Source organism: Balaenoptera musculus, chromosome X (genome assembly GCF_009873245.2).
Source record: "Balaenoptera musculus isolate JJ_BM4_2016_0621 chromosome X, mBalMus1.pri.v3, whole genome shotgun sequence".
NCBI classification, from domain to species: domain Eukaryota; kingdom Metazoa; phylum Chordata; class Mammalia; order Artiodactyla; family Balaenopteridae; genus Balaenoptera; species Balaenoptera musculus.
Genome location: NC_045806.1, coordinates 128,059,618 through 128,085,935, shown reverse-complemented (window position 1 = coordinate 128,085,935; position 26,318 = coordinate 128,059,618). Strand labels below are relative to the sequence as shown.

Below are 26,318 nucleotides of genomic sequence, written 5' to 3'. Positions count from 1 at the left end.
ACTGGTGCCTGTGTTCTGGTGGGTGGGGTGGATCTTGTCCTTCTGGTGGACAGGACCACGTCCAGTGGTGTGTTTTGGGGTGTCTGGGAACTTAGTATGATTTTAGGCAGCCTGTCTTGTAATGGGTGGGGTTGTGTTCCTGTCTTGCTAGTTGTTTGGCATGGGGCATCCAGCATTGGAGCTTGCTGGTAATTGAGTGGAGCTGGGTCTTAGCGTTGAGATGGAGATCTCTGGGAGAGCTCTTGCCGTTTGATATTACATGGGGCCGGGAGGTCTCTGGTGGTCCAATGTCCTGAACTTGGCTCTCCAACCTCAGAGGCTCAGGCCTGACACCCAGCAGGAGCACCAAGACCCTGTTAGCCACACGGCTCAGAAGAAAACGGAGAAAAAAAAGAAAGAAAGAAAATAAATAAATAAAATAAAGTTATTAAAATTTTTAAAAATTATTAAAATAAAAAAGCAATTGAAAAAAAAGAAGAGAGCAACCAAACCAATAAACAAATCCACCAATGATAACAATTGCTAAAAACTATACTAAAAATATATGTACAGAAAGAACCCTAGGACAAATGGTAAAAGCAAACCTATACAGACAAAATCACACAAAGAAGCATACACATACACACTCACAAAAAGAGAAAAAGGAAAAAATATATATTTATATATAAAAAGGAAGAGAGCAACCAAATCAATAAACAAATATACCAGTGATAATAAGCTCTAAATACTAAACTAAGATAAACATAAAACTAGAAACAAATTGATACAGAAAGCAAACCCCAAGTCTACAGTTACTCCCAAAGTCCACCTCCTCAATTTTGGGATGATTCGTTGTCTGTTCAGGTATTCCACAGATGCAGGTACATCAAGTTGATTGTGGAGCTTTAATCTGCTGCTCCTGAGGCTGCTGGGAGAGATTTCCCTTTCTCTTCTTTGTTCGCACAGCTCCCGGGGTTCAGCTTTGGATTCGACCCCTCCTCTGCGTGTAGGTCACCTGAGGGCGTCTGTTCTTCGCTCACACAGGACAGGGTTAAAGGAGCAGCTGCTTTGGGGGCTCTGGCTCACCCAGGCCGGGGGAGGGAGCGGTATGGAGGAGGCGGGACGAGCCTGCAGCGGCAGAGGCGTCGTGACGTTGCACCAGCCCGAGGCGTGCCGTGCGTTCTGCCGGGGACATTGTCCCCGGATCACAGGACCCTGGCAGTGGCGGGCTGCACAGGCTCCCGGGAGGGGCCGTGTGGAGAGTGACCTGTGCTCGCACACAGGCTTCTTGGTGGCGGCAGCAGCAGCCTTAGCGTCTCATGCCCATCTCTGGGGTCCGCGCTGATCGCCGCGGCTCGCGCCCGTCTCAAGCTCGCTTAGGCGGTGCTCTGAATCCCCTCTCCTCCCGCACCCCAAAACAATGGTCTCTTGCCTCTTCAGCAGCTCCAGACCTTTTCCTGGACTCCCTCCCGGCTAGCTGTGCACACTAACCCCCTTCAGGCTGTGTTCACGCAGCCAACCCCAGTCCTCTCCCTGCGGTCCAACCTCCGAAGCCCGAGCCTTAGCTCCCAGCCCCTGCCCGCCCCGGCGGGTGAGCGGACAAGCCTCTCGGGCTGGTGAGTGCTGCTCGGCGCCGAGCCTCTGTGCGGGAATCTCTCTGCTCTGCCCTCCGCACCCCTGTGGCTGCGCTCTCCTCCGTGGCCCCGAAGCTCCCCCCTCCACCACCCGCAGTCTCCGCCCGCGAAGGGGCTTCCTAGTGTGTGGAAACCTTTCCTCCTTCACAGCTCCCTCCCACTGGTTCAGGTCCCATCCCTATTCTTTCGTCTCTGTTTTTTCTTTTTTCTTTTGCCCTACCCAGGTACATGGGGAGTTTCTTGCCTTTTGGGAGGTCTGAGGTCTTCTGCCAGCATTCAGTAGGTGTTCTGTAGGAGTTGTTCCACATGTAGATGTATTTCTTATGTATTTGTGGGGGGGGAGGTGATCTCCACATCTTACTCCTCTGCCATCTTGAAGGTCCTCCTACCATACTCTGCTCACTCTTAAGTAATAAACAGTCCTGCAGTCACTTTACATCACAAATATAGTTCAGGTCACAAATTACAATGTCTACTCCAAGCTATTAATCAAAATTCTGAACTTGATTTAAGTTCAATATCTCCTCCTCCAAGTTGGTTGAGTTTTCTGTTTCTCTACCTTATGCTTCCCCCTCCACTCCTGGCTGGTTGCTGATTTGAACCGCAGCGTGGCGAGGGTAGAGGTGAGGGATGGCACCACTGTCTGCACCTGGCAGATATTTCAGTCTTACTCTTTTTCTGGTTGGGTACTTTCAGGGGCTCTTCAGAGACTCCCTTTTGGGACTCTCTCTCAGGAAATCCCCTTGACCTGGTTGTTTCCACCTTTATTCTGGATGGTCACTGTGACTGATTCCTCAGCCCCTCAGCATTCACCCTCTAGCTTCTTGCTCCTGGGGTTACTTTACCCCTCAAGGCAGGAAGCCCACATCTCGTCAATGAGAAATACACCTCTGGCTTGGAAAAGCACCGAGAGTGCAGGCCAATCTTACTCCTGTCTCCACCACCAAAGCATCCCGTCACCCGGTCTCTCCCATTTCCTGGGGTCAGTACTCAATTTCCAGGGTCTCCAGCTGTAGGGGTCACATGCCAAGCACTCTGGGTTTGAGGGGTCCAGGAATGGTGCAACTGACTTGGGTAGATCTCCTTTGATATTCTGCATAAGCCAGTGTATCTTATGCCCATTTGTGTGAAAAGAAATAATTTTTGTTCCTTTTGGTTTTGATAAGGTGTTTTTGAGACAGTGGAAATGCTACCATCCAAAGTTGGAATCTGGCGGATAGAATGTCTTATTGGCGAACACCTGCAAGCTGGGATGAGCACTCTCTTCCTGGTGTACAGCAAGAGTGAGTGGCACCTACCTCTGTACCTCTTTCCCCCTTCCTAGGACGGTTGCTTTTGTCAGGAAATGAATACAAGCTCACAGTCATTACCAAATCTAAAATGAATATTGCTGGTAGAAATCATCAGAGTCCTCAGAGGAGGGCAGATATGCTTGAAGCTTTGAACACTTAGACCCTGAAGCTCCAAGAGCAAATTTTGAAACTTAGTTTTGGTTCAGTTACCAAAGATAACTTACAAATATCACTTGGAAGAATTTGAGTTTTAACCCTAAACAAGTAAGAGAACCACTGGTCTACTTATGTATGGACCCTAGTTTCCTCAGCTGCAAAATGTGAGTAGTATTAGCACCTACCTGTTGGAGTGAATTAAATGATATAGTACAATAAAATATTTAGTACGGTTCTTGGCACATAGTAAACACTAAGACATATGAGCATTTGTTGGTGTTCTCATTGACTTGCATTTGTGAAGCTATATTTTCTGCACTTCTAACTATTGTGCTCCCTTCATGTGATTTCAGAATGTCAGACTCCACTGGGAATGGCTTCTGGACGCATTAGAGATTTTCAGATTACAGCTTCAGGACAATATGGTAAATACTATTCCTTTCTCTTAAAGCACTGGGTTGATTATATCTTTTTTATTTCTATGGGAAAGATTCAGATAACCAATCCATCTCCATAGGTGCCTTTCAAATCTATTTTCTCTTCTCCATTTCCCAGTGTGAGCATCTTAATTCAGGCCATCATCACTTCTCACCTGAGTAACGCCACTGCCGCCTTAAATGTCCTGCCTGCCTTCCATATGGCTTCCCTTGAGTCCATTCTCGTCACTGTAGCAAGAAGCTACATTTTTCTGTGAGCAGTGATAGAAAGCTTGAACTGGATCTAGAGAGAGTTCTCAAACTACAGCCTGCAGGCCACATCCAGCCCATCACTTGATTTTGTATGGCCTTCAAGCTAAGAATCATTTTTCTATTCTTAAATGATTGGGGAAAAAAAACAAAAGAAGAAGAATATTTCATGACATGTGAAAGTTATATGAAATTCTAATTTCACTGTCCATATAGAAGCCACACTCTTTCATTTACAATCATCTGTGGCTGCTTTTGCTCTACAACAGCATTTAAGTAATTGCAACGAAGACCAGATGATCTGCAAAGGTTAAATTATTTATAGAAAAAAGTTGGCCAATCTCTGTTTTAGAGGGAAAAAATTGCATTTGAAAAAGAGGCTTGAAAAACAAACAAACAAACAAATTGCTGGAGGAATTACCAAATTGTAAGGCCACTTTGAAAAAAAAAAAAAGAAAAAGAGGCTTGAAAGTTATATACTAAAATAGTATTATTTTTCTCTGGGCAGAAGTGTGGTGTTTTTTACTTCTTTTATTTTTATTTTTACTTATGTTTTATTTTTATATTTTATTTTCTAATTTTTCTCCAGTGAACATACATTATGTAATAAAGAAATAATAATATTATTTGATAGTGATGTAACACATTCCAGTATTAGCTAACTAGAGGTACTAACAATCAACAAAGTGATTAAATTTTAGAAAATAAGATGGACAACAAGGACAAGCCAAACACTTTGGTAGTCATCGATACCAACATGCTTTATGCCTTTAACTTCTCCACAGCTAGGATTAACCTTTCTCAAAAGAGTAATTTTATTCCTAAGTGTCTAGGACCAACCCAGCTGAATCTAATCTCTCTCCCCTTTCTTGGGCAAAGGACAGTGGGCCCCAAAGCTGGCCAGACTTCATTATTCTGGATCAATCAATGCCTGGAGCACCAAGGACCCCTTTTCCTGGATCAAGGTTAGAAAATGCGTCGCATTCCATCACATCACACATTCCTCTTGCAAGCTCAAAGCATTTTATATCTCCCTTATACCGAAGTCATTTTCATCAAACTCCATGGAATAGACGAGGACAGAACTGAAGAATAGAGTGGCTTATGATTTGTACCAAAAGAGTCAGGAATGAAAGACTCAGGAATAGAACTGAGTACACTGTGTTTTTAATCTTTCTGTTGGGATTAGAATCTCTGAATATTTTCTATAACATTGAACTTACCACCTCCCAAGACTGTATTCTATCTTTAGATGCCTTCAACTGCCTAGATGTCCTGGAGTCCTCCAGTCCCTTCATTTTAATACAAAAACAAGTGGCTCAATCCCCCATCCCACAAGCCAAGAAAATGTGGCGTCTTCATTTTCTAAAACTGAATCTGTCTTCTTCACAATTTCTACACCACCGAGTAGTAAGAAACACCTACTGAAGTTAGTCCAATCTGATAAACCAACTTGGAGCCATAACTGAAAGTGTCCTAGATTAACTCAATTTCTTTTTAAATGAGCCAGTCTTTCATATTTTCTCACTTCCCCATTTCCTCTGGAGCAGCGCTGTCCAATAGAAATGTAATGTGACCCACAAATGCAAACCACACATGTAATTTTACATTTTCTAGTAGCTGCATTAAAAAAGGAACACGTGAAAATCATTTTAATAATACATTTTCTTGGGAATTCCCTGGTGGTCCAGTGGTTAGGACTCAGTGCTTTCACTGCCATGGGCCTGGGTTCAATCCCTGGTCGGGGAACTAAGATCCCGCAAGCTACACGGCACAGCCAAAAAAATAACAATAATAATAATACATTTTCTTTAACCCGAAATGTCCAAAAATATTTTCATGTCAACATGTGATCAGTCAGGACTAATTTACACACGTTTTACCACCTACTTCCCCCACCTGCATCCTCTTCTCATAGTCCATCAGCTTTCATCTTCTTCTCAGTCAGCTGAGGAAATTCCCCTACATACTTTCCTCCTTTGCAAGATTGCATCTACTCTCCTATTTTCCCTGAGGTTAAAATGATAAATAGGGGACTTCCCTGGTGGTGCAGTGGTTAAGAATCCGCCTGCCAATGAAGGGGACATGGGTTTGAGCCCTGGTCCGGGAAGATCCCACATGCCGCAGAGCAACTAAGCCCGTGCGCCACAGCTATTGAGCCTGCGCTCTAGAGCCCATGAGCCACAACTACTGAAGCCCGCGCGCCTAGAGCCCATGCTCCGCAACAAGAAGCCACCGCAATGAGAAGCCCGCGCACCACAATGAAGAGTAGCCCCCGCTCCATGCAACTAGAGAAAGCCCGCACGCAGCCACAAAGACCCACCACAGCCAAAGATAAATTAATTAATTAATCTTAAAAAATAAAATAAAATAATAAATAGGGATCAGGGAAAGATGAGCTAGCTTACCAGCAAGCAGACACAAAGAGCGCATCTGTTAATGCCACACCAGCTCATTGTTTTGTTCTGTAGGCACTGCCAGTTATGACTCAATGTGAGCTGACTGTTCGCTAATTCCTAAGGATTGTTTTTGTTTGTGAAGCTGCCAGACCAGATGCTCTCACCTTGTGTTTCTGTGGTTATCACTTTCAACTTTATACGTATCACCGCATAGTGGACATTTTAATCTATTTGGCTGCCCTGCATCTGTTCTATGTATTTCCTTTTTGTAATAGCATCCTCATTTCTATTTGGGGAAATCTATCTGCCTCACTGGATGCAATCTGATCAGACTAGTAAACAGAGCACCTTTTCCAAGCGTAGCCAAAGAACCCTGAGTGACACAGCCCATTAAATTTCCACTTCCTAAATTTGGCCATTGTTCCAGCTTGCCAAGCTCTGTCTCCCAAAGTATTCTCTAGTCTCCCCAGTTTCACACAGTTTACTGACTTGATCAGTAAACTTTTTTATACTTTATCAAAATCATGATCAAAATATTAAAGTATCCAGGGCTTCCTTACTATGTACTGAAAACAAATCAAGCGATTAAATCCCTACCACAGCGTTTGATATTATCATCTTCATTTCAGATAAGGAAGGTGAAGCACAGAAAAGTTAAATAACTTGTCCCATGTCACACAGCCAATAAGTGGCATAAACAACTGAAAATACTGGGTACAAAATCATGACTTACGTTGAACTGTACTGTTTCTTTGTGTAGCTGTAAACAAATAAAACATATATATAATATATAGTGTGTTTCCCCAACTCAAATTTAAGTTCCATGAGGGCAGGACTCTTTTTTTAATTGTTCACGACTCTATTCCCAGTACCTAGAACAGTGCTTGACACATAACAAATGCTAAAAATATATTCTTTGAATGAATGAATGTATGTATAGATGGAGCTTACAGTCAACTGAAAAAGATAGTCATTAAGCACAAGAGTCATGACCAGTCCAATCTGAGTGTGCCAGGCATCTGGGAGAAGTTAAGTTTGACTGGCTTGTTAGGGCAGTAACAGATGTCAAAATTCCTGTAATAGCTACTGCCTTGTAATGCTTGCGTGACCCATGCCCCCCTCTTTAAGACCCACTGTTATTCACTCATTCCAAAACATGTGCTAAGCATCAGTATTATATCAGATGCCACGTTAGGTGCTGGGGCTAGAGAGAATATAAAAGCTAACAGGTATTAACTGTTTAGTATGTGCCAGCAGTGAACTCAGCACATGTAATATATTGTATTAACCCTTTAATCCTTCTGGTAACCTTTTGAGATAAATGCCATTATTCCCTCCACTTTACAGATAAAGAAATTGAGACATAGAGAGGTTAGGTGACTCAAACAGGTTTACTGCATTAAGGATCTCAGTCTAACAAGGAAGGCAAAAAGCAAAGAAAACTTTACAATTTGGTGCAATAATTTACTATAATGAAATAATATATAAAGTGAAATGGAAACATAGAAGAAGCCGCACTAAATTTGTGCAGCACAAAGGATGTGTGTAGAGGAAATTGGGGCTCAATGATGTGGCAGTGATTTCCTTTGTCAGGAAGTAGTCTGGGAACTCATGAGCACATTTCCTATGCGTTCCCATCATTTATTCCACAGCTTCACGTGCATCCGCATTTCAGCATTGGTCTCTGCTTCACCTGCACCTCCAAGGTAATACTGGGTGTATCTGTATCGATGTAGATTCTGCTTAAGCTGATAAATGATTTCAGAAGGTGGTTCATACATTTAAAATAAAGGGTTGTTTTCATCTGTAGGTGGATCTGTTGGCACCAATGATTATTCACAGCATCATGACCCAGGGTGCCCGTCAGAAGTTGTCCAGCCTGTACATCTCTCAGTTTATCATCATGTATAGCCTTGATGGAAAGCAGTGGCGGAGTTACCGAGGGAATTCCACTGGGACATTAATGGTATGTAATTAGTCCTTTTAAGAGAATGCATGAATCTTTTAAAGAGCTTTTGACAGATTTCAGGTATGGAACAAACACTCATAGCTTCTACAAATTTAACCCCCCGAAAAAGAATTTTCCACTCATGGGCAATAGGAGTGATTATGGACATATGGACAAAAAAGTGGTAGCATCAAGGATCTCATAGGTAATAGAAATGAGCAGGTGCTCTATTGAGAGAAACGTGATTCCTGACTGGGTGGATTGATAAGATTGTCAGTTTGCTTATGGATATTCTAGGTTTGAAGTAACAAAAGGGCGAACGGGCTCAAAACCTAGCTTCATCATCTACTCTTTCCTCATGCTTGCGCCCCCTGATGGACAGCCACACACCCAGCCACCTCTTCGTTGGTAACACCTCTCCCATCTCTTCTGTTTCATTTATACAGTTGTTACTACAGCCTGAGGCCCCATCACCTCACACTTGACGTATTATGTTACATTCCTAACTAGTCTTCTCCTGTTTCTAGTCTCTTCTCTAATAAAAGCTGCACGTCATTTTTGGGATCATACTATCAGTCCCCTGCCTAAACCTTTCAATGTCTCCCTCTTGTCTTCAGAATAAGGTTCAAATCCTAAAATGTCCCCATGCAAGATGACTTGTTTGCCCCTTCAGATCCGTTTTCCTGCTTCGCTACCGCGGCTCTTCTTCTGTGAGCCTGGCATGTGTGGAATATCAGGGTATTTCTTCTCTTGGCTCCTCCTTGTAGAGGAGTTGGCTGTAACTCTCCACTGAAGGTCACTGCTCCCCTCAAAGTGGCTTTCTCTACATGTTCCAGTTACTATCGCTGAGTTGCCAATGACCCCAAAACTTAGCATCATAAGAAAAAACCATTTTCTTCTGTTCTTGGATTCTGTGGGTCAGGACTTTGAACAGGGCACAGCAGGGATGGCCTGTCTCTCTGCTCCATAATATCTGGGGCCTCAGCTGGGAAGATGCGGCAGCTGGGGGCTGGAATCATTTGGAAGCATCTTTACTTGTATGTCTGGTGGTTGGTGCTGAGTGACCTCTGGGGCTGTTGACTGAAGTAGCTTCTCCTAGCATGACTGTCTCAAGGCATCTTAGGGACTCCAGCATGACTGTCCCAGCTAGCAAGGTGGAGATGACATCACCTTTTCTGATTTAGTCTTTTAAGTCATGTAGTATCACTTCCAATACATTCTGTTGGTTATAAGCAGGTCACACATCCACCCACGTTCAAGGGGAAGGGACCTAGACCCCACTTCTCAATGGGAGGAATGTACAGAATTTCTGCTCATTTTGTCTACCTAATCTTCTCCTCATCCTTCCAGACCTAGGGATGGCAGTACCCTGCCCCCACCTTCTTAACTAGGACCTTTATTAACCTTTCCTCAAATTATACGAATTTTAGTGTTCCATGTTTCTTGCTGGAACCCTGCCTCATACAGTAATTGGTGCCAAAAGTAGCCCCAGGAAACAGACCTTCAAAATGGAATTCTAGGATTATGTTGCTAATATAGTCAAGGAACACAGGTATAATTCCTTGCTTGGGGAGAAGACTGGATGCTGAGTAACCTATGACATGTGGTGGCATCACAATTTCTCAGATTATCACCAGTGATACAATGGGATGAGTTACAGATGGTGAGGAGGACATTGGGAGATTAAATTGACAGTGGCATCTAGTTGCTATGGCAACAAGTTTAGCATACCTGATTGTAGAGTGACCTGTCTTCTTTTTATGGCCCTTCTCTGTACAGCATACATAGGGAAAAAAATTAAATGTTATGAATATATGCAAAGAACACCCATGAACATACATAGAGAATCAGGATGCACCCACGGAGCTCTGGAGGAGCCTTCCATGTCCTGTGGTTATAGGCAGATACTTGGACTTAATGTCAAATCTAGGAGCTGAGCATGTGAACTGCAGAGTCACAGTGACAATTAAATGGTCAGTCCCACCAGGCCTGTTATGCTAAGGTAAGGGCACTGGTGGAAAGGAATGGAACTCTGAGACCAGGGATGGGTGCATTTTTTTTTAATTGACTGTGCCGCACAGCATGCAGGATGTTAGCTCCCCGACCAGGGATCCAACCTGTGCCTCCTGTAGTGGAAGCCTGGAGTCTTAACCACTAAACCACCAGGGAAGTCCCGGGATGGGTACATGTAGGCAGACATGCATGAGGCTGAGAACTGCAAAGCTCCAAATTGCCCTGAACCTCCTTTGCCTGAAGAGGCAACCCTTCCCCAGTCTCTGAAGCAGTCATCCATGCTCTGCATACAAGTCTCTCAGTGACTACAGCTTGAATAGTTGCTTCCCAAGCCAGTGGCTAGTCTCCTTAGGGCCCCTGTTTGGCCACTACAAAAGCCAGACGAGTCAGGGAAAAATGACAGATCATCACAAATTTAATCAGGTGGTGATAACAAAAACCCTGCAGTTCCAGGTGTAGTATCTCCTCTGGAGCACATTAACACAGCCCCAGGCACCTGATATGGAACTACAGACCTGGAAAATGCTTTCTTCTTCATTTGCATTAACAACCAAAATCAGAATAGATTTGCATTTACGAAGCAGGAACAAGAGTATTAACTTTACTGTCCATGCCTCAAGGCAATGCCACTTCCCTTGTTCCTTATCATAATATAGACCCTAGGGACCCCAAACATCTTGACATCCCACAGAACACCATACTGGTCCATTACATGGATGACATTATGCTGATAGGACCTGGTAAACAGGAAATAGTGATCTAAATGCCTTTGTGATTAATACACGCACACACAGACACACACACAGACACATATACAAACACATAAATATTATATATTGTGTTGTCAACTAAAAGAAAAATACACAACGTGAGAGCTATCAATCAAGTTTTATTCAGGGTCTTACTGATGACTATAGCCTGGGAGACAGCCTCTCAGATGGCTCTGGGGGACTGCTCCAAAGGGGTTGGGGGGAGGCTAGTTTACGTATGATGTTTTTGTTAAGGAATACATGCAGTCAAGCATACATCTTGGTAAAATATTACTGCTATTCACAAAGAACAGATACCTCAAGTTCACGATTATAGTGTTTTTCTATGTATGGGAAGATGCAAGAAGCAGGGTTCATTAAAATTCTTCCTGAAATGCATATTAACTACCTAACGGCCTGTTCGTCCAAAGCACAGAGCATCCTGTTATCATCTTTAACTTCCTGTCTAAAGCACAGAGTGCCTCAGCCTGTTACCCCATTCATCTCTTCCTCTGTATACCAAGTGTACTGTCCATCAGCGGCTGCAGCAGATTAGTCTCTGTAGACTTGGATGGTGACCAAAATGCTCTTTCTTTGCTCTTTTGTTTGCAGTGTGATATATATGTATAGATAGATATGTTAGCATGTGTTTACTAAATATTAGCAGATCTTGCTTCTGACTTTAATGGGAATGGATCCCATACTTTGCTGTTTAACATGCTGTTTCAAATACTTTTATCATATTTACAGTTTCTTGCTACTCCTACTTTATTTGGAATGGCTGTAGAATTTCATCAAATGCTTTCTCAGCATCTTGGATATGATCACATTTCTTCTCTTTGCTATTGTCAGATTATACTCACACTCAATGGTGGGCTGGCAAATGTTTAACAACCAGCTCTGGGGCAAAGTGGGGGGCAGTCAGCACAAAGGCCTTTATTTGTGGTGTTTGCTGATTTCCATGACGTAAATATTCCCATCACACCTGATTTCAAGCTGCTAACACAATGTCATTGAATGCAGAGTTGGGAGCAGATGCCCACAGTTGGCTCTCACAAGCCAGTCCTAGCTGGGGCTCCAGCACAACGTGGTGCTGCATTCCTGGGAAAACTGCCCTTAAGTCATAGTGTATCAGTCATTTAAAGTTTAGCTGGATCCAATTTGCTAACATTTTGTTTAGAATTTTTCTATCTGTACCAATCAATAAAGTTGTTTTACCTCTTTGGGGGGCTGTATTTCTCAGGCTTTGGCATTAGAGTTATACTAACCTTGAAAATAGTGTAAAGGCTTCCATCTTTTTCCATTAAACTATTGCTCTAGAATACTTTAATTAATGTAGTAATCATCTGTTTAATGAACATTGGATGGAAAAGCCACTGTGCCTCGTTTAGTGGTAGATACTTGAACTATCTTTTCCGTTCCTTATCTGATTACTGGCATTCTCATTTTCTGTTACCTATAGTTAATAGCTGTAAATGTGTACATTAAAGTTCTATCTCCCTTCCCATGCCATATATCTTTACCTACATACACACATGTATCTCTCTTTTTCCCCCTTTATCAGAGTTGGTGAGTGTTTATCTGTTCTATTGGATTTTCAAAGAATCAACTCTTGGTCTTAAAATCAAACATAGATTCGAAGGTGTTGTTTTCTAATTCATTAATTTCTGTTTAAAATTTTAAAAATTCACTTTCATTTCTTTTCTTGTTTCTTAGAATCTGGAGTTAAATGACTAGTTCATTTATTTTCAGTCTTTCTTGTTCAGTGACAAAGATAAAACAGTTATTAACTACCCTCATGAAGGTCATTCCTTTAAGAGTTGTTGAGTAACTACTATGTTCTAGGTTCTAGTGAAGGGCTGCACAAGCTAGAGCCCATGGGCTTGGACTGCAGCCTGCTTTTGCAAGGACTGGGAGTGAAGAATGGTTTTCACATGTTTAAAGTTTCAAAAACAAACAAACAAGGAAGATTATGTGGTGTGAAAAGACTGAAATATTTCCCTCTCCTCCTTTACACAAAGTGTTTGTGGACTGCCGGTCTAGTCTAACGGCAGTAGAGATGCCTAGACAGTTCACATTAACCAGAACCCTTCTATCCCAGAGCTTTGCCCAGTTCACAAATTTCAGTCTTAGTCATCTTCCTCCAGTACAGTGGTTCTCAAATGATTTAATATCTTTGTACCATTCACATACAAAATATTTTTTCATAAGCAACATTTCTCATCATAGAAGTTCCTTATAAAGGGGAGCCCAAGCACCCTTTCAGGAGCATTGCTTCACTGCCACTATTTTCAATATTCCATAATATTTTGAATGTTAATTTTGAATCGTCAATGAACATTTCAGTGATGCAGATCTTTCCCTCTGGTTTTCAAGTTAAAAAGAACACTAATCAAAAAAAAAAAAAAAAAAAAAAAAGAACACTAATCATGTCCTGTCAACATAAGTTGATATATAGCAAGAGATTTCTGTCAAAATCACTGAAATGTGGCCTTGGCCCAGCTCTCTGTGCTACGAAGTTTCTGAGGGAGATACATAAATGAACCAATGGCAAACGGAAAACAGTCTTTAGCGTTTTCTATAGTTATGCTTGTATACCCAATACCAGGCTCTCTGGTACTCCCTCCCCCCACCTCCTCAAAGCAAGGAGTTCAGACCAGAGGTCTAAGGAGGCTTTTCCTTGCGCCCAAACCCAAATGCTGTCACCAGCCACAGCCCATAATTCCGAAGCATTCTTGTCACGAGGACAGTAAGGAAGGCGGCCAGGGCTGCAGCCCAGGCTGACAAGAGTGTACCAGAAAAAGCAAAAGCACAAGGGAGCGAGCACCCTTACCACTTCGGCAACAAGCTGCACTAGGCCTTTAGGGCTCGGAAAGACCCTTCCCGGCAGCCAAGTGAGAGCACAGGAAGGGTGGCCGAATCTGTCCCAAACGGGCCTCCCCTACACTTCCTTAGCCACTGCTTCCACACTGCTGAAACAGAAGTAGAAAAGAATACCCTAAAAGTCCCATCCATTTGGGGACACTTAACCCATAGTGACAACACTCCACATATTCCCCCTCCCCCCCCCCCAAATACACAAAACCAAGATCTGTTCCCAAACTGTGTCCTTAAATCTCACCTCAAAAGATTAGTGCTGTCTACAACTTCAGCCTAAAGGATGCGTTTTCCCAAGCCGAATGAATGAGAATCAGATTATATTCTGAAGAGTTCCTACCATCACTCTCAACACTAAGGAAAATAAAATTGAATTAGAGAAAACAGCTAAGTCGGTTTGCATGCAACGTCTGGACCAAAACGCCTTGGAAATGTAGTGTTTAAAGATGGAACGCCATCCTGCTTTTGGGGAACAAGGGCACAGTCTGGCACACACACGACCACACAATACCAAAGCAGCGTGCTGATTTTACACATTTGAGTTAACTAAGATTTGTAGAAGGATCCGCACTACAAATGAAAGCTGCCACGTGGACTACCCGCACCTCTCGAAACGGAGCCAGAACTGAAAACTCCAATGCACAGCTGACACCTCTGCCGTGGAGCCCGCCCCGCCCTCACCCCGCCCCCACTCCCACCCCGCTCTGCACCGAACACATTCGCACTGCAGCTGAGAAAGGCCACATCGCAAATGACCTCTGTAGATTCATAGGCACACTGTCCACTTCGAATGAACGAATCCATCTTGGAGCTAAAAGGGAGCTATCTGCTTCTGCTTGCCGCCTCCTGCCAGGGAGATAAGCGATTCCCATTTCATAGATGAGGTAAATCCGAACCACAAGCTAGGAGGGTCAGAATGGCTTTATCATGGACCGAGGGCTGTAGCGACAACAGCCTAGTACTGAATCCAGTGATTCCCACGAACACGTACGGGGCGCGTGAGACACAGGGGGAACTGGGCGGTCACGCAGGCGGACATCGAAATACGCTAAGCAATCAGAGTCACCGTGAAAAAATCATGCAGCTTCAGTAGCGAGCCAGAGCTGTGCAAATTAATCCTCAGTCGGAAAGAAGGACGCGGGGGGAGGGGAGCCTTGCGGGGGAAGAGGGGTGGGTGGGGACAGTTGGGTGAAAACAGAAGAGGAAAGGGGGCGGAAGGGGCTCTCACGGTTCTGTTGCCGTTTCTGGGGAAGAGAATCGGAGACTCTACTCCGATTCTACCATATGGTTTCTTTTCTGCCACTATTGTGGAAACAACGTAACTTGTAGTCAACCGCATTCCTCTGGTGGCAACAGGGGTAAGATACACTGCAAAGGCAGAAGCGCCGGGTCAACGCCTCTTGTGTCCCCGTAAACGCGCAGGCGGGTGCGTGAGGTTCGGGGACAGGCACAGAGTCGCTGGGAGTGACTCGTCAGATCCCCTGGCCCGACGGGGAGATGGTTTCCTGCAGAACGAGGTGCAGGAGGTGGTTCTGCTCGGCGCTCAACAGGGGCCACATCTCCACCTGCAGCGACTTGACGGCTTCCGTGTCCTTCTCGTGGGTGGCCATGACCAAGGACTGCAGCAGCAGGAAGAGCTCCTCGGGAAGCGGGCCGCTGCCGTCCTGCCCGTGGCCGTCGAAGGCCTCCCAGGAGTACTTCTCCAGGGTGTGCGCGTGCTCCGGCAGGAGCTTGGCGGGCGGCGGCTGCAGGAGCAGCAGCAGCAGCACGCGGGACACCTCGCAGCGGACCAGCACGTCGGCGAAGGCGCCCAGCGCGGCGGGGGAGGGCGCGGCCGCGGAGCCCGCGCCGGGCGGGAGCAGCGCGAGCGGTGGGGCGGAGGCCGCGCCGGCCCCGGGCTGCGGCCCCGGCGGCTTGGGCTGCGGCTGCGGCTGCGGCGGGGGCTGCGGCCCCGGCGGCGGCAGCGGGTGGGCGCCGTGCTCCAGCGCCAGGCGCTGCATGCGCGTGAAGAGCGCCAGGGCGCCGCTGTAGTCGCGCGCCAGCAGCTGGCAGGACGCGGCGTCGCCGAGCGCCTGCAGGGCGGCCAGGGGCAGCTGGGGCAGCTGCAGCTGCGCGGCGCGTTGGAAGTGGCCGGCGGCGGCGGCCGGCTGGCCCAGGTCGCGCAGGGCGGCCGCCAGCTCGAGGCAGAGCGCGGCGGCGGCAGCCGGCTGGCCTAGCTCCAGGTGCAGGCGCACGGCGGCGCCCAGGGCGGCGGCGGCGGCCTGCAGCGGCTCCCCGTAGGCGGCGGGGCAGGCCAAGCGCTGGCGCGCGTCGCGCTCCTGCCGCAGGAAGAGGCGCGCGGCCTCGGTCAGCGCCAGCGCCTCCCCGGGCCCGTGGAAGAGCGCCTGCTGGCAGCGGGCCACGGCCAGCTGGCACCAGGCCGCGTACGGCAGGCACTCCTGGGCGCGCAGCTCGCGCCCCAGCTGGCTGAACTGCTCGCCGGCCTCCGCCACGTTCGGCTTCCGCAGGAACCGCTTCTTCAGCTTGTTGCACACCTGGCGGTAGCGCGCCAGGAAGTCCCCGGCCTCAGGCCCGGGGCCCGAACCGCCGCCCAGGCCGGCCGCGGAAGCCGCCATGTTCACCGCCTAGGCATTTCCGGGCGCGCTGACGCAAGTGGGCGCAAGTGCTGGGCGACGGCGGCGGGCTGAGACGCGCACCGCGTCGGGCTCCGGCCCACCGCGCGACCGCGCCGGCTCGGCCGCCCGGAGCTCTCCTCCTCCTGGTGATACACAAAAGAGCAAGCGCGGAGGCCCGTCCGGGACTGGCTGCGGGTGGCGTATGCAAATCGAGGGCCCTGGGGCGGGGCCTGGCCCGCCGTCCGGGGTTCCGTGAGCAGACCAAGGGTGCTGGGGCGGGGCCTGGCTGGGCGCCCCCTGTTGCTAGGTGACAGCTTTTTTTAAAAAATTTATTTATTTTATTTATTTATTTTTGGCAGTGTTGGGTCTTTGTTTCTGTGCGGGGCTTTCTCTAGTTGCGGCGCGCGGGGGCTACTCTTCCTTGCCGTGCGCGGGCTTCTCATTGCGGTGGCTTCTCGTTGTGGAGCACGGCTTCTAGGCGCGCGGGCTTCAGTAGTTGTGGCTCTCGGGCTCTAGAGCACAGGCTCAGTAGTTGTGGCGCACGGCCTTCCTTGCTCCGCGGCATGTGGGATCTTCCCAGACCAGGGCTCCAACCGGTAGGTGATAGCTTGTTTACGCAGGTTGCCAAGCAGGGCATCTCTTGGCATCTCTAGGGGAACACAACCAAAAACTCTTGACCCCGCGTGACCCTAATTCCGACTTTGCCTTTGTGTTGATTGTGTCCCGCCCACCCCAATCCCCATCACGCCTCCATCTTCCCGTCAAAGCCCCTGCCCCATGGGAGTCCATGCCAAGCGCTCTGTCCACCCACCCCTGCATCCCGCACCCAGGGCGGTCGGTCGCCTTGGCACCTTCACCCTATCACGACGCTGCCCTCACGGTGTCGAGCGCCGCCGCAAGGAACCCCGTCCCTCTGGGGACTTTGGCCTGGCTCCGACTTGCGCAGAGCCAGCGGGGGAGCCTTCCGTTGTCCGGCCTCACCCGAGGCCCCAGTCCGCCCCCACCCCCGCCGCAGCCAGCCTCTCCCACCCAGGGCCACCCCATGCACTGTCACCGTGAGAGACCGCTCCTGTCTGTCTGTCACCCCCGACTCCACCCCCCACCCCCCAACTCCGGCCAGACCCCCGCCCTCCATCCCTCCGACGAGGGGTGTCCCACCACCACCACCTCCCCCGCCAAGTGAGTGAAGCACGCGCAGGGCGTCTCTTGAAACACTTTATTGACTCGCAATGACTGTGCCCAAGGGGGCGGGCAGGCCGGGGCTGCCCGGGCTGTGCCATCGGTCGGTGAGCGGGCCTGGCGCCTGACGGCCGCGCCCCCCGCCCCGCCCCCCCCCGGAGGCCGGGGACCCAGGTGTCGCTGGGCAGCTAGTGCTGGGCCGGGGCCGCCTGGGAGATGGTGCTAGTGCTGAAGAAGCCGCTGAGCAGCGCGTTGTTGCGGGCCGCCACGTCCACCAGCTCCGGAGTGAGGCGCCTCCGGCCGCTGTTCTGGGCCTCATGGCCCGCCCGCTCCAGGACCCTGGCCGTCAGGTACTGGATGATGGCCCCTAGGGAGACGGGTGCGGATGAGCTCAGGCGCTGGGCGTAGTGGCCCTCCCGCAGGAGGCGCTCCATGTGGCTCACGGAGCAGGACCGCTCGGCTCGGGCGGTGCGGGAGCGGCGACCGGGTGACCCTCCACGGCCCCTCTTCCCCGGCATGCTGGCCGTTGGGCAGCTTTCTGCGACGGCCTCGCTCTGCGGTGCGCTGGGATGAGGGGCGGTCGGTTGTGCCTGCTGGTCCCAACATCTCAAGACAACCGGTGTTCTCAGGCCCCTACTCCGTATCCTAGCGACCACAGGCCGGGCCCTCATTGGTGGGGGGGGAGCACGCCCCGTAACAGGTAGACCCTGTGAGGTCACTGCTTTCCCATAACCCCTCCCCCACCCCACCTCACCCCGCCCCCACCCCCACCGCCGGGGTCCTGGGCCTGCAAAGAAATGGCGCTGGCAGGACCCTGCTCGCCGTGCTCGCTGGACCCTCTCTTTGGTGGAACTCTCACTGTCCACCGGACGGGAACTTTGTACGGAGAAGGCAGCTAATGGCGGACCATCCAGGGGCACCAAGTATACACTGGCGGTGCTGGGCCACCATCACGACTATATATCTACTTCCAAGACGTTGGCACCAGCCCAAAGAGAAACCCCTGTACCCGCCAGGCAGTCACTCCCCACTGCCCCCTCCTGCAGTGTCCCCCACCCCACCCCACCCCCCATAGTCCCCAGGCAACCACTCATCTGCTTCCTGTGCACAGACATTTGCCTGCTCTGGAGACTTCCTAGAGATGGAAGCAGACAATAAATAGGTGGCCTTTTGTGTCCGGCTGCTTTCACTTACGTTTGCGTTAGGGTTCATCCACGCGGTAGCACCAATCAGCACTTCATGCCTTTTCCTGGCTGAATAATATTCCAATGCGTGGCTAGACCACACATGTTGTGTATCTGCTCAGCAGCTGATGTACATTTGGGTGACTTCCACCTTGTGCCTGTTGGGCATAGTGCTGTGGTGAACATTCCTGTGCAGGGTTCTGCTTGAACGCCTGTTTTCAACTCATTTGGGTTTACAACCCATGGGATAGATCTATGGGTTTATTTCTGGACTCGTAGTTCTACTCCACTGATCTATGTGTCTATCCTTATGCTAGTGCCACATAGTTTTGATAACTGTAGCTTTGGACTAAGTTTTGAAATAGGGACGTGTGAGTCCTCCAACTTTTTTCTTCTTTTCCAAGATTATTTTGGCTATTCAAGGTCACTTGAAATTCCGTATGCATTTAGGATTGGCTTTTACCTTTCTGTAAAACAGAGCATTACGATTTCCATAGGGATTGCATTACATCTCTAGATAACTTTGGGTGGGATTGCCATCTTAAAAATATTAAGTCTTCCAGTCCACAAAATCTGCTATCTTTCCTTTTTTTTTTTTTTAAGGTCATCATTAATTTCTTTCAGCAGTGCTTTGTAGTTTTTGGTGCACAAGGCTTGCACCTCCTTGGCTAAATTTATCCCTGTGTATTTTATTCCTTTTGATGTTGTCTGAAATAGAACTGTTGTCAATTTCATTTTGGATTTTTTTTTCATTGCTGGGATATGGATACACAACAGATTTTTGTGTGTTGATCTTGTATACTGCAACTTGGTTGAATTCGTTTGTTAACTCTAATAGTGTTTTGTGGATTCTTTAGGGTTTCCTATACAAAAGAGTATGTCATCTGAGAATAGAAGTAGTTTAACTTCCTTTCCAACTTGGATGCTTTTCATTTCTTTTTCTTGCCTCATTGCTCTGACTAGGACTTCCATTACAGTCTTGAGTAGAAGCAATGAAAGCAAGCATTCTTCTCTTGTTCCTGATGTTAGGGAAAATGCTTCCAGTCTTCCACCATTGAGTATGACATTAGCTAGGGTATTTCATAAATGCCTTTTATTTTGTTGAGGAATTTCCCTTCTATTCTTAGTTTGCTGGGTGTATTTTGTTTGTTTTTTAATCATGAAAAGTTGTTAGATTTTATTGAATGCTTTCTCTGCATAACTAAGATGATCATGAGGGTGTTTTCCCCCTTCATTTTATCAATGTGGTTTTGATTAATCAGTTTTCTTATGTTGAGCCATCCTTGCATTCCTGGGATAATTCCTATTTGGACATGGAATGTAATATTTATAATATGCTGCTGGATTCAGCTTGCTAGAATTCTTCTGAGAATTTTTGCATCTATATTCATAAAGGCTATTGGTCTGTAATTTTCTTTATTCTGGTATATATGTCTGGCTTTGGTATCAAGGTAATGCTGGCCCTATAGTATGAGTTAGGATGTTTTTCCTCTTTTTCTATCTTTTGGAAGAGTTTGGGAAAGGATTGGCATTAATTCTTTAAACATTTATTAGAATTCACCAGTGAAGCCACCTAGTACATAGTTTCTGGCACATAATACATGGAATCTAGGATTTGTGTAGTCATTAACTATTTGTTGAATCAATACATTGTCTTCCTAAGAAGGTATCTAATCAAGACACAATAATTGAGTTAAAAATGAAGCAGATCTATTTATCAAAAATAATGCTGTGCCTATAGATTGTCATACTGAGTGAAGTAAGTCAGACAGAGAAAGACAAATACATGATATCACTTATATGTGAAATCGAAAAAATAGTGTACAAATGAACTTATGTACAAAACAGAAGTAGAGTCACAGATGTAGAAAACAAACTTATGGTTACCAGGGGGGTAAGGGGGGGATAAATTGGGAGATTGGGATAGACATATACACACTACTATATAGAAAATAGATAACTAATAAGGACCTACTATATAGCACAGGGAACTCTACTCAATACTCTGTAATGACCTATGTGGGAAAAGAATCTAAAAAAGAGTGGATACATGTATGTGTATAACTGATTCACTTTGCTGTACAGCAGAAGCTAACACAACATTGTAAATCAACTATACTCCAATAAAAATATTTTTTAAATGCTGTGATTTCTGGGGCAATGCTATACATTTATTAACATTTTTATCCCATAGGAAGAAAAAATTGTTACATGGAAGAACAATTTTTTAAATTCCCCATAATACTATAACTCTGATGTCTGATTATATAACAGCCGTACATTGATTCCTGTTTCAGTGTATTCAAGCAGATACAGAATCCCAGGTGTTTTATGAGAGAGGATTTTCAACTTTCTTTTTACTATATACCATGATTTAAATCTAGGCCTTTTGAATTGGAATTACTACCATATTTCTCAAACTGTGTTCCTTATTCCTTAAATATGTCATGTACTTTTCTGTAGAACCTAGACATGTCAAGTTCCTAAACCCCAGAAGTTGGATATTAACATGTGTCTCATGAATTCATACACAAGGAGTCATTAATTAATGCCCCACGGTACACACACACACACACACACACACACACACACACACACATGTTATTGGAAGATCATTCTGAGACCAGTATGGTAAGCTGCCTACTCCCAGTTCCCTTTCACAGCTGCAGCTGACTCTGCCCTAAGCTAGTGTTTCTCAGACTTTATGGTTTGATTCAGTAGATCTGGAACAGGGCTCAAGATGTTGCATTTCTAATTGCTCCCAGGTGATTCTAATGCAGCTGGTTTGTGGCCCATACTGGATTAGCAAAGGCCTAAATGGCTTCCGCAACTTTGATGAATGACCGTTTTACTGGACCCCAAAGTAGACTACTTAACCTGCTCAGACCTAATCTCCCTTGTTCCATTCTTCTCCCTGTGATTTTCTCCTTCGCATATTACATTCTAACATCTGGCTAGCCAGAATGGTTTTATTTGGGTGTTCGGTGCTGTTGAGAAATGCACAGAGCAAATTAGAAGAAAGATATGATTGGGAGGAATTGCTTCTTATTCTTTCTTCATTTTACATGTATCTGTGCTAATACCTCCCTACAGGTCTTCTTTGGCAATGTGGATTCATCTGGGATAAAACACAATATTTTTAATCCTCCAATTATTGCTCGGTATGTCCGTTTGCACCCAACGCATTACAGCATCCGCAGCACTCTTCGCATGGAGTTGATGGGCTGTGATTTAAACAGTAAGTGTCAAGTCATCCCATGTCCTTACCTCTCCCAACCATGGGTAGGATGACTAACCATCCTAGTTTTTCCGAGACTGGGGGGATTTCCCAGGACACAGAACTATCAATGCTAAAACCAGTACAGTCCTGGGCAAACCCATGACTTGGTCATCCTAACCATGGGATTCCCCAGGGGCAGCCACCTCCTACACTACTATTAACAAGGCAATCAAAGTCCAACAGAGCTGAGCAGAGCTGACCAGAAAACAGGGGGCATCTTAACAATAACATGCAAAAGTTAGTGCCTGGGAAATGACTTCGTGATGACAGTAGCCCTGGAATATATCAGTGGAGACAGGCCAGCAGAACCTCAGCTTCAACTTGTTCTTGTGATTACATTCTTCTTTCATTTCTCTGAGGTTGCAACATGGCACTGGGAATGGAGAGTAAAGCAATATCAGATGCACAGATTACTGCCTCATCCCACTTAAGCAATGTGTTTGCCACCTGGTCTCCTTCACAAGCCCGACTTCACCTCCAAGGGAGGACTAATGCCTGGAGACCCCGGGTAAGAGGGAAGAAATTTGCCATATAACTGATGCAGAAGAAGGAGTAGTGGTTGGGAAAGAATAGGGTAAGCTCTTGACTGTTTCTTCAGTTACTTCTATCACCTGGTTGTTCTCACAAAGAGTGTCAAGGAAAGTTGACTATGCACAGAAAACCCCACAGATATTTATTTAGTGGGTGTGCCATGTGAATTCACACAGCATTCATTGGGGGAAAATGATCCCTAATTGAACCTCCTAGAAACAGAATATCTATATGTAGTACTGGGCTAATATTTGTCAAAGAATTGGAGTGGCTGAAATCCAGTTTTACAGAGAAATATCAACAAAGCAAAGGGTCATAGTTATGTACAGTTCACTGGGCACAGTTCTTTTCTGGAACCACTCAGTTTGTGATTTTCAATCACTGACTAGCTTGGGGAAATGGATGGAGTTAATGGTCTCCGTTCCTCCAGGGGCTTATTTTAAACAAAATAGGTTGTATAACACATTGCCAAACTTTTAATATTCTAGTCAGTCTGTATATTACTCATATATTCATTCAGCAAACCTTTACTGGGCCCCTATTAAATGGCTAACTCTGGGGATACAGAGATGAATCATGAAAAATTTCGGCCCTCAATTTGCTTTGAGTCTAATAAGGGAGACTGACAAACAGGTAATTAATATGCAGAGTGAGAAGTGCTGTGATACGATTAAGAAGGGATTTGGGGATTTCTGGGAGCAAATAGTGACCAAAAAGATACTACTCTAACTAACTTCCCCAGGCAAATAATCGAAAAGAGTGGCTGCAAGTGGACTTCCAGAAGACAATGAGAGTCACAGGAGTAACCACCCAGGGGGTGAAATCTCTGCTTACCAGCATGTATGTGAAGGAGTTCCTCATATCCAGTAGTCAAGATGGCCATAACTGGACTCTGTTTCTTCAGAATGGCAAAGTAAAGGTACGCTAATCTCACAGGAAAGGCACAAAGCCTGTCTTAGAGCTTGACATTTAGAAACATAACAAGGTTGATATATGACGAGACTTTCAGGATAAACTTTACTGAGTATCTGTAGTAATAGGGCACTATGAAAGGCATTCTGGGAGGACAAGTGACTCCAAGCAAGAATGTATCATCCCAGGAAAGAGCAGAGTAGAGCCCAAAGCTGCTTATCCTCATAGATGTTGATGTCATTCAGGATGGTGGCCCTTACCGATCTCTCTAGCGTAGTCTCTTGCTACTTGCTCCTTTGCTTTCTAAGTTCCACCCATACTAAGAAACCCTCAACTCCCTAAAAACAGCATGTTCTTTCTCACACTAGGCTTTTATATGTACTGTTTCTTCTACCTAGAACATTTTTTCTGGGTACTTCTTATTGACCCTTTCACCTGGTGCATTCTTCAAGTCTCAGGTAAACATCATCTCCTCCAAGAAGAATTCCTTGTTCCCTCAAGGCTGGATTAAACATTTTTGCTTCTGGCAGTTTAGTGAACCAGAGTACTGATAATGTATGTCCTAGAGGACATTCCCATTTTAAAAGGGGCATATCGCTGATACATGCTGTAACATGCATGGCTAAATTAATTAGAGCAGACATAAAAGGACAAATATTGTATAATTCCACTTATATGAGTATATTAGTCAGGGTTCTCCAGAGAAACAGAACCAATTGACTCACATGATTATGGAGGCTGACAAGTCTCAAGATCTGCAGGGTGAATCAGCAAGCTGGAGAGCCAATGGCATACGTTTCAGTCTGAGTGTGAAGGTCTGGAAACGAGGAGAGCCAGTGGTGTAGTTCCTGTCTGAACCCAGGAAGTGCCAACATTTGAGTTTGAGCCCAAAGGCTAGAAAAAAACCCAATGTCCCAATTCAAATGGGCCATGCAAAAAGAATTCTCTCTTACTCAGACCAAGGTCAGCCTTTTTGTTCTATTCAGGCCTTCAACTGATTGCATAAGGCCCACCCACTTTGGGGACGGCCATCTGCTGTACTCACTCTACTATTAAATGTTCATCTCATCCAAAAACATACTCACCAACACACCCAGAATAATGGTTGACCAAATATCTGGACACCATATGGCCTAGACAAGTTGACACATAAAATTAACAATTACAATGAGCCTGAAATTCGAATAGAGGTTACCAGAGGCTGGGAGCTGGGGAGAATGGAGAGTTATTGTTTGATGGAGACAGAGTTTCAGTTTTGTTTTTGTTTTTATTTTTTGGTTTTTCGTTTTGTTTTGTTTTGTTTTGGCCACGCTGCGTGGCTTGTGGGATGTGGGATCTTCGTTCCCTGACCAGTGATTGAACCCGTGTCCTCAGCAGTGAGAGCACAGAGTCCGAACCACTGGAGCACCAGGGAACTCCCCAGAGTTTCAGTTTTGCAAGATGAAGCGTTTTGGAGATGGTTGGTGGTGATAGCTGCACAACATTGTGAATGTACTTGTTATATACTTGTTGTCAAACATACTTGTACGCTTAAAAACAGTTAAAATGTTAAAATATATGTTATGTATATATTACCAAAATTTAAAAAAGGCTATAGCACTGATAGTACATACTTCTTAATGCACTGCTGCACTCAATGAAGAAAGGGGACTCTCCAGCCTCCTCACCACCAACAGCAAAAAAACAAAACAAACAAACAAAAAAAAAATGAGCTTTTATTTTAAAATAATGAGCTTAAATCAGAGCAAAGAGAGGTGAAAAATGAGAAAATGTAAAATGGAGGAACTTTCCTAAAGGGAACTGCTTATATTAGTGTTGTTCTCAGGACACCAAGCTTTGAGCAAAATGCAAGAATGGAATGTGAGACTTCTGCATTAAGTAATGAAACCCAGAAAGGAGCAGAACTAGTTGCAGATAAGTAGCACCTCCTGGCTTCTGGAAGAATGATTTCTCTAGAGAAAAAGCATTCCCAGTTTAGGTCTCCAGGATTCCTACATATTAAAATGATAAGATCATAAACATAGATCAGCAAACATACAAGATAACAAGCCAACTTGACTACAAATGGGCAGAAACAATCAATACAAATTTAGAATCTGAAGAATATCAGATATTGACATTATCAGATATATATCATAAAATAATTATGCACGAAATATTTAAAGCAATGAGCTATGGAAACATAAAAATAAATGACAAATTATTAGGCAGTTTTGGAAAAAACAGTACTTTTAGAAATTAAAAAACATCATTGTTGAAGTTTAAAAATCAAAGAAAGACTTAATAGTGAATTGGGCACAGCCAAAGAGAATTTAGTCACTGGAACATATATCTGAAGAAATTACCCAGAATGGAGCACAGAAGGTGAAACATATGAAAAAGAAATTGAGGCATAATGCTATACAGAGAAAGCCATATATATATATATATATATATATATATATATATATATATATATATATATATATAAGTGGAATCCAGAATGAATGCAGGAAATAGTGGAGAAGTGGCAAACAAACAAGGATGACCACTTTCGCCACTTCTGTTCAACACTGTACTGGAAGTTATAGCCAGAGAAATTACAAAAAATAAAAAATAAACAAAAGGCATTCAGATTGGAAAGGAAGAAGTAAAACTCTCTCTCTTCACCAATGATATGATTTTATCATAGAAAATCCTAAAGAACCCACAAAAAACTATTAAAACTAATAGATGAATTCAGTAAAGTTGTACGATACATGATCAACACACAAAAATGTGTTGTGTTTCCATACACTAGTAGTGAAAAATCTGAAAAGAAAATTAAGAAAAAAATTTCATTTAAAATATCATCCAAAAGAATAAAATATTTAGGAATAAACTTAACCAAGGAGGTACAAGACTT

At 45.4% G+C, this 26,318-nt stretch overlaps 3 protein-coding genes across 6 annotated transcripts in view; 1 reads left to right on the top strand and 2 right to left on the bottom strand.

Moving 5' to 3' along the window:
* Positions 1 to 26,318, top strand: part of F8 (coagulation factor VIII) — a 121,203-nt gene that overhangs the window by 86,480 nt on the left and 8,405 nt on the right. For 3 of the 4 annotated variants that reach the window (XM_036839703.1, XM_036839705.1, XM_036839704.1), the window contains 7 exons: positions 2,780 to 2,896; positions 3,415 to 3,486; positions 4,627 to 4,712; positions 7,957 to 8,112; positions 21,805 to 21,949; positions 22,351 to 22,499; positions 23,265 to 23,441. In XM_036839703.1, coding sequence (XP_036695598.1) covers positions 2,780 to 2,896; positions 3,415 to 3,486; positions 4,627 to 4,712; positions 7,957 to 8,112; positions 21,805 to 21,949; positions 22,351 to 22,499; positions 23,265 to 23,441 — 902 coding nt within the window. Of the gene's footprint in view, positions 1 to 2,779; positions 2,897 to 3,414; positions 3,487 to 4,626; positions 4,713 to 7,956; positions 8,113 to 17,754; positions 17,878 to 21,804; positions 21,950 to 22,350; positions 22,500 to 23,264; positions 23,442 to 26,318 lie in introns of those variants that run through there. The other variant, XM_036839706.1, reaches the window with a different exon arrangement.
* Positions 14,637 to 16,651, bottom strand: F8A1 (coagulation factor VIII associated 1). The gene has a single exon (XM_036839707.1). It carries the CDS (start codon positions 16,346 to 16,348, stop codon positions 15,206 to 15,208), a length of 1,143 nt encoding a protein of 380 aa, XP_036695602.1. The 5' UTR covers positions 16,349 to 16,651; the 3' UTR covers positions 14,637 to 15,205.
* On the bottom strand, positions 17,670 to 18,246 carry LOC118888534 (histone H2A-Bbd type 2/3). Its single transcript, XM_036839708.1, has one exon. The coding sequence runs from the start codon at positions 18,196 to 18,198 to the stop codon at positions 17,716 to 17,718; it is 483 nt and encodes a 160-aa protein (XP_036695603.1). The 5' UTR covers positions 18,199 to 18,246; the 3' UTR covers positions 17,670 to 17,715.

Bases quoted from the DNA above. Each gene is read 5' to 3' on its own strand.
- F8A1 (XM_036839707.1), bottom strand. From the start codon at position 16,348: ATGGCGGCTTCCGCGGCCGGCCTGGGCGGCGGTTCGGGCCCCGGGCCT.
- LOC118888534 (XM_036839708.1), bottom strand. From the start codon at position 18,198: ATGAGGGCCCGGCCTGTGGTCGCTAGGATACGGAGTAGGGGCCTGAGA.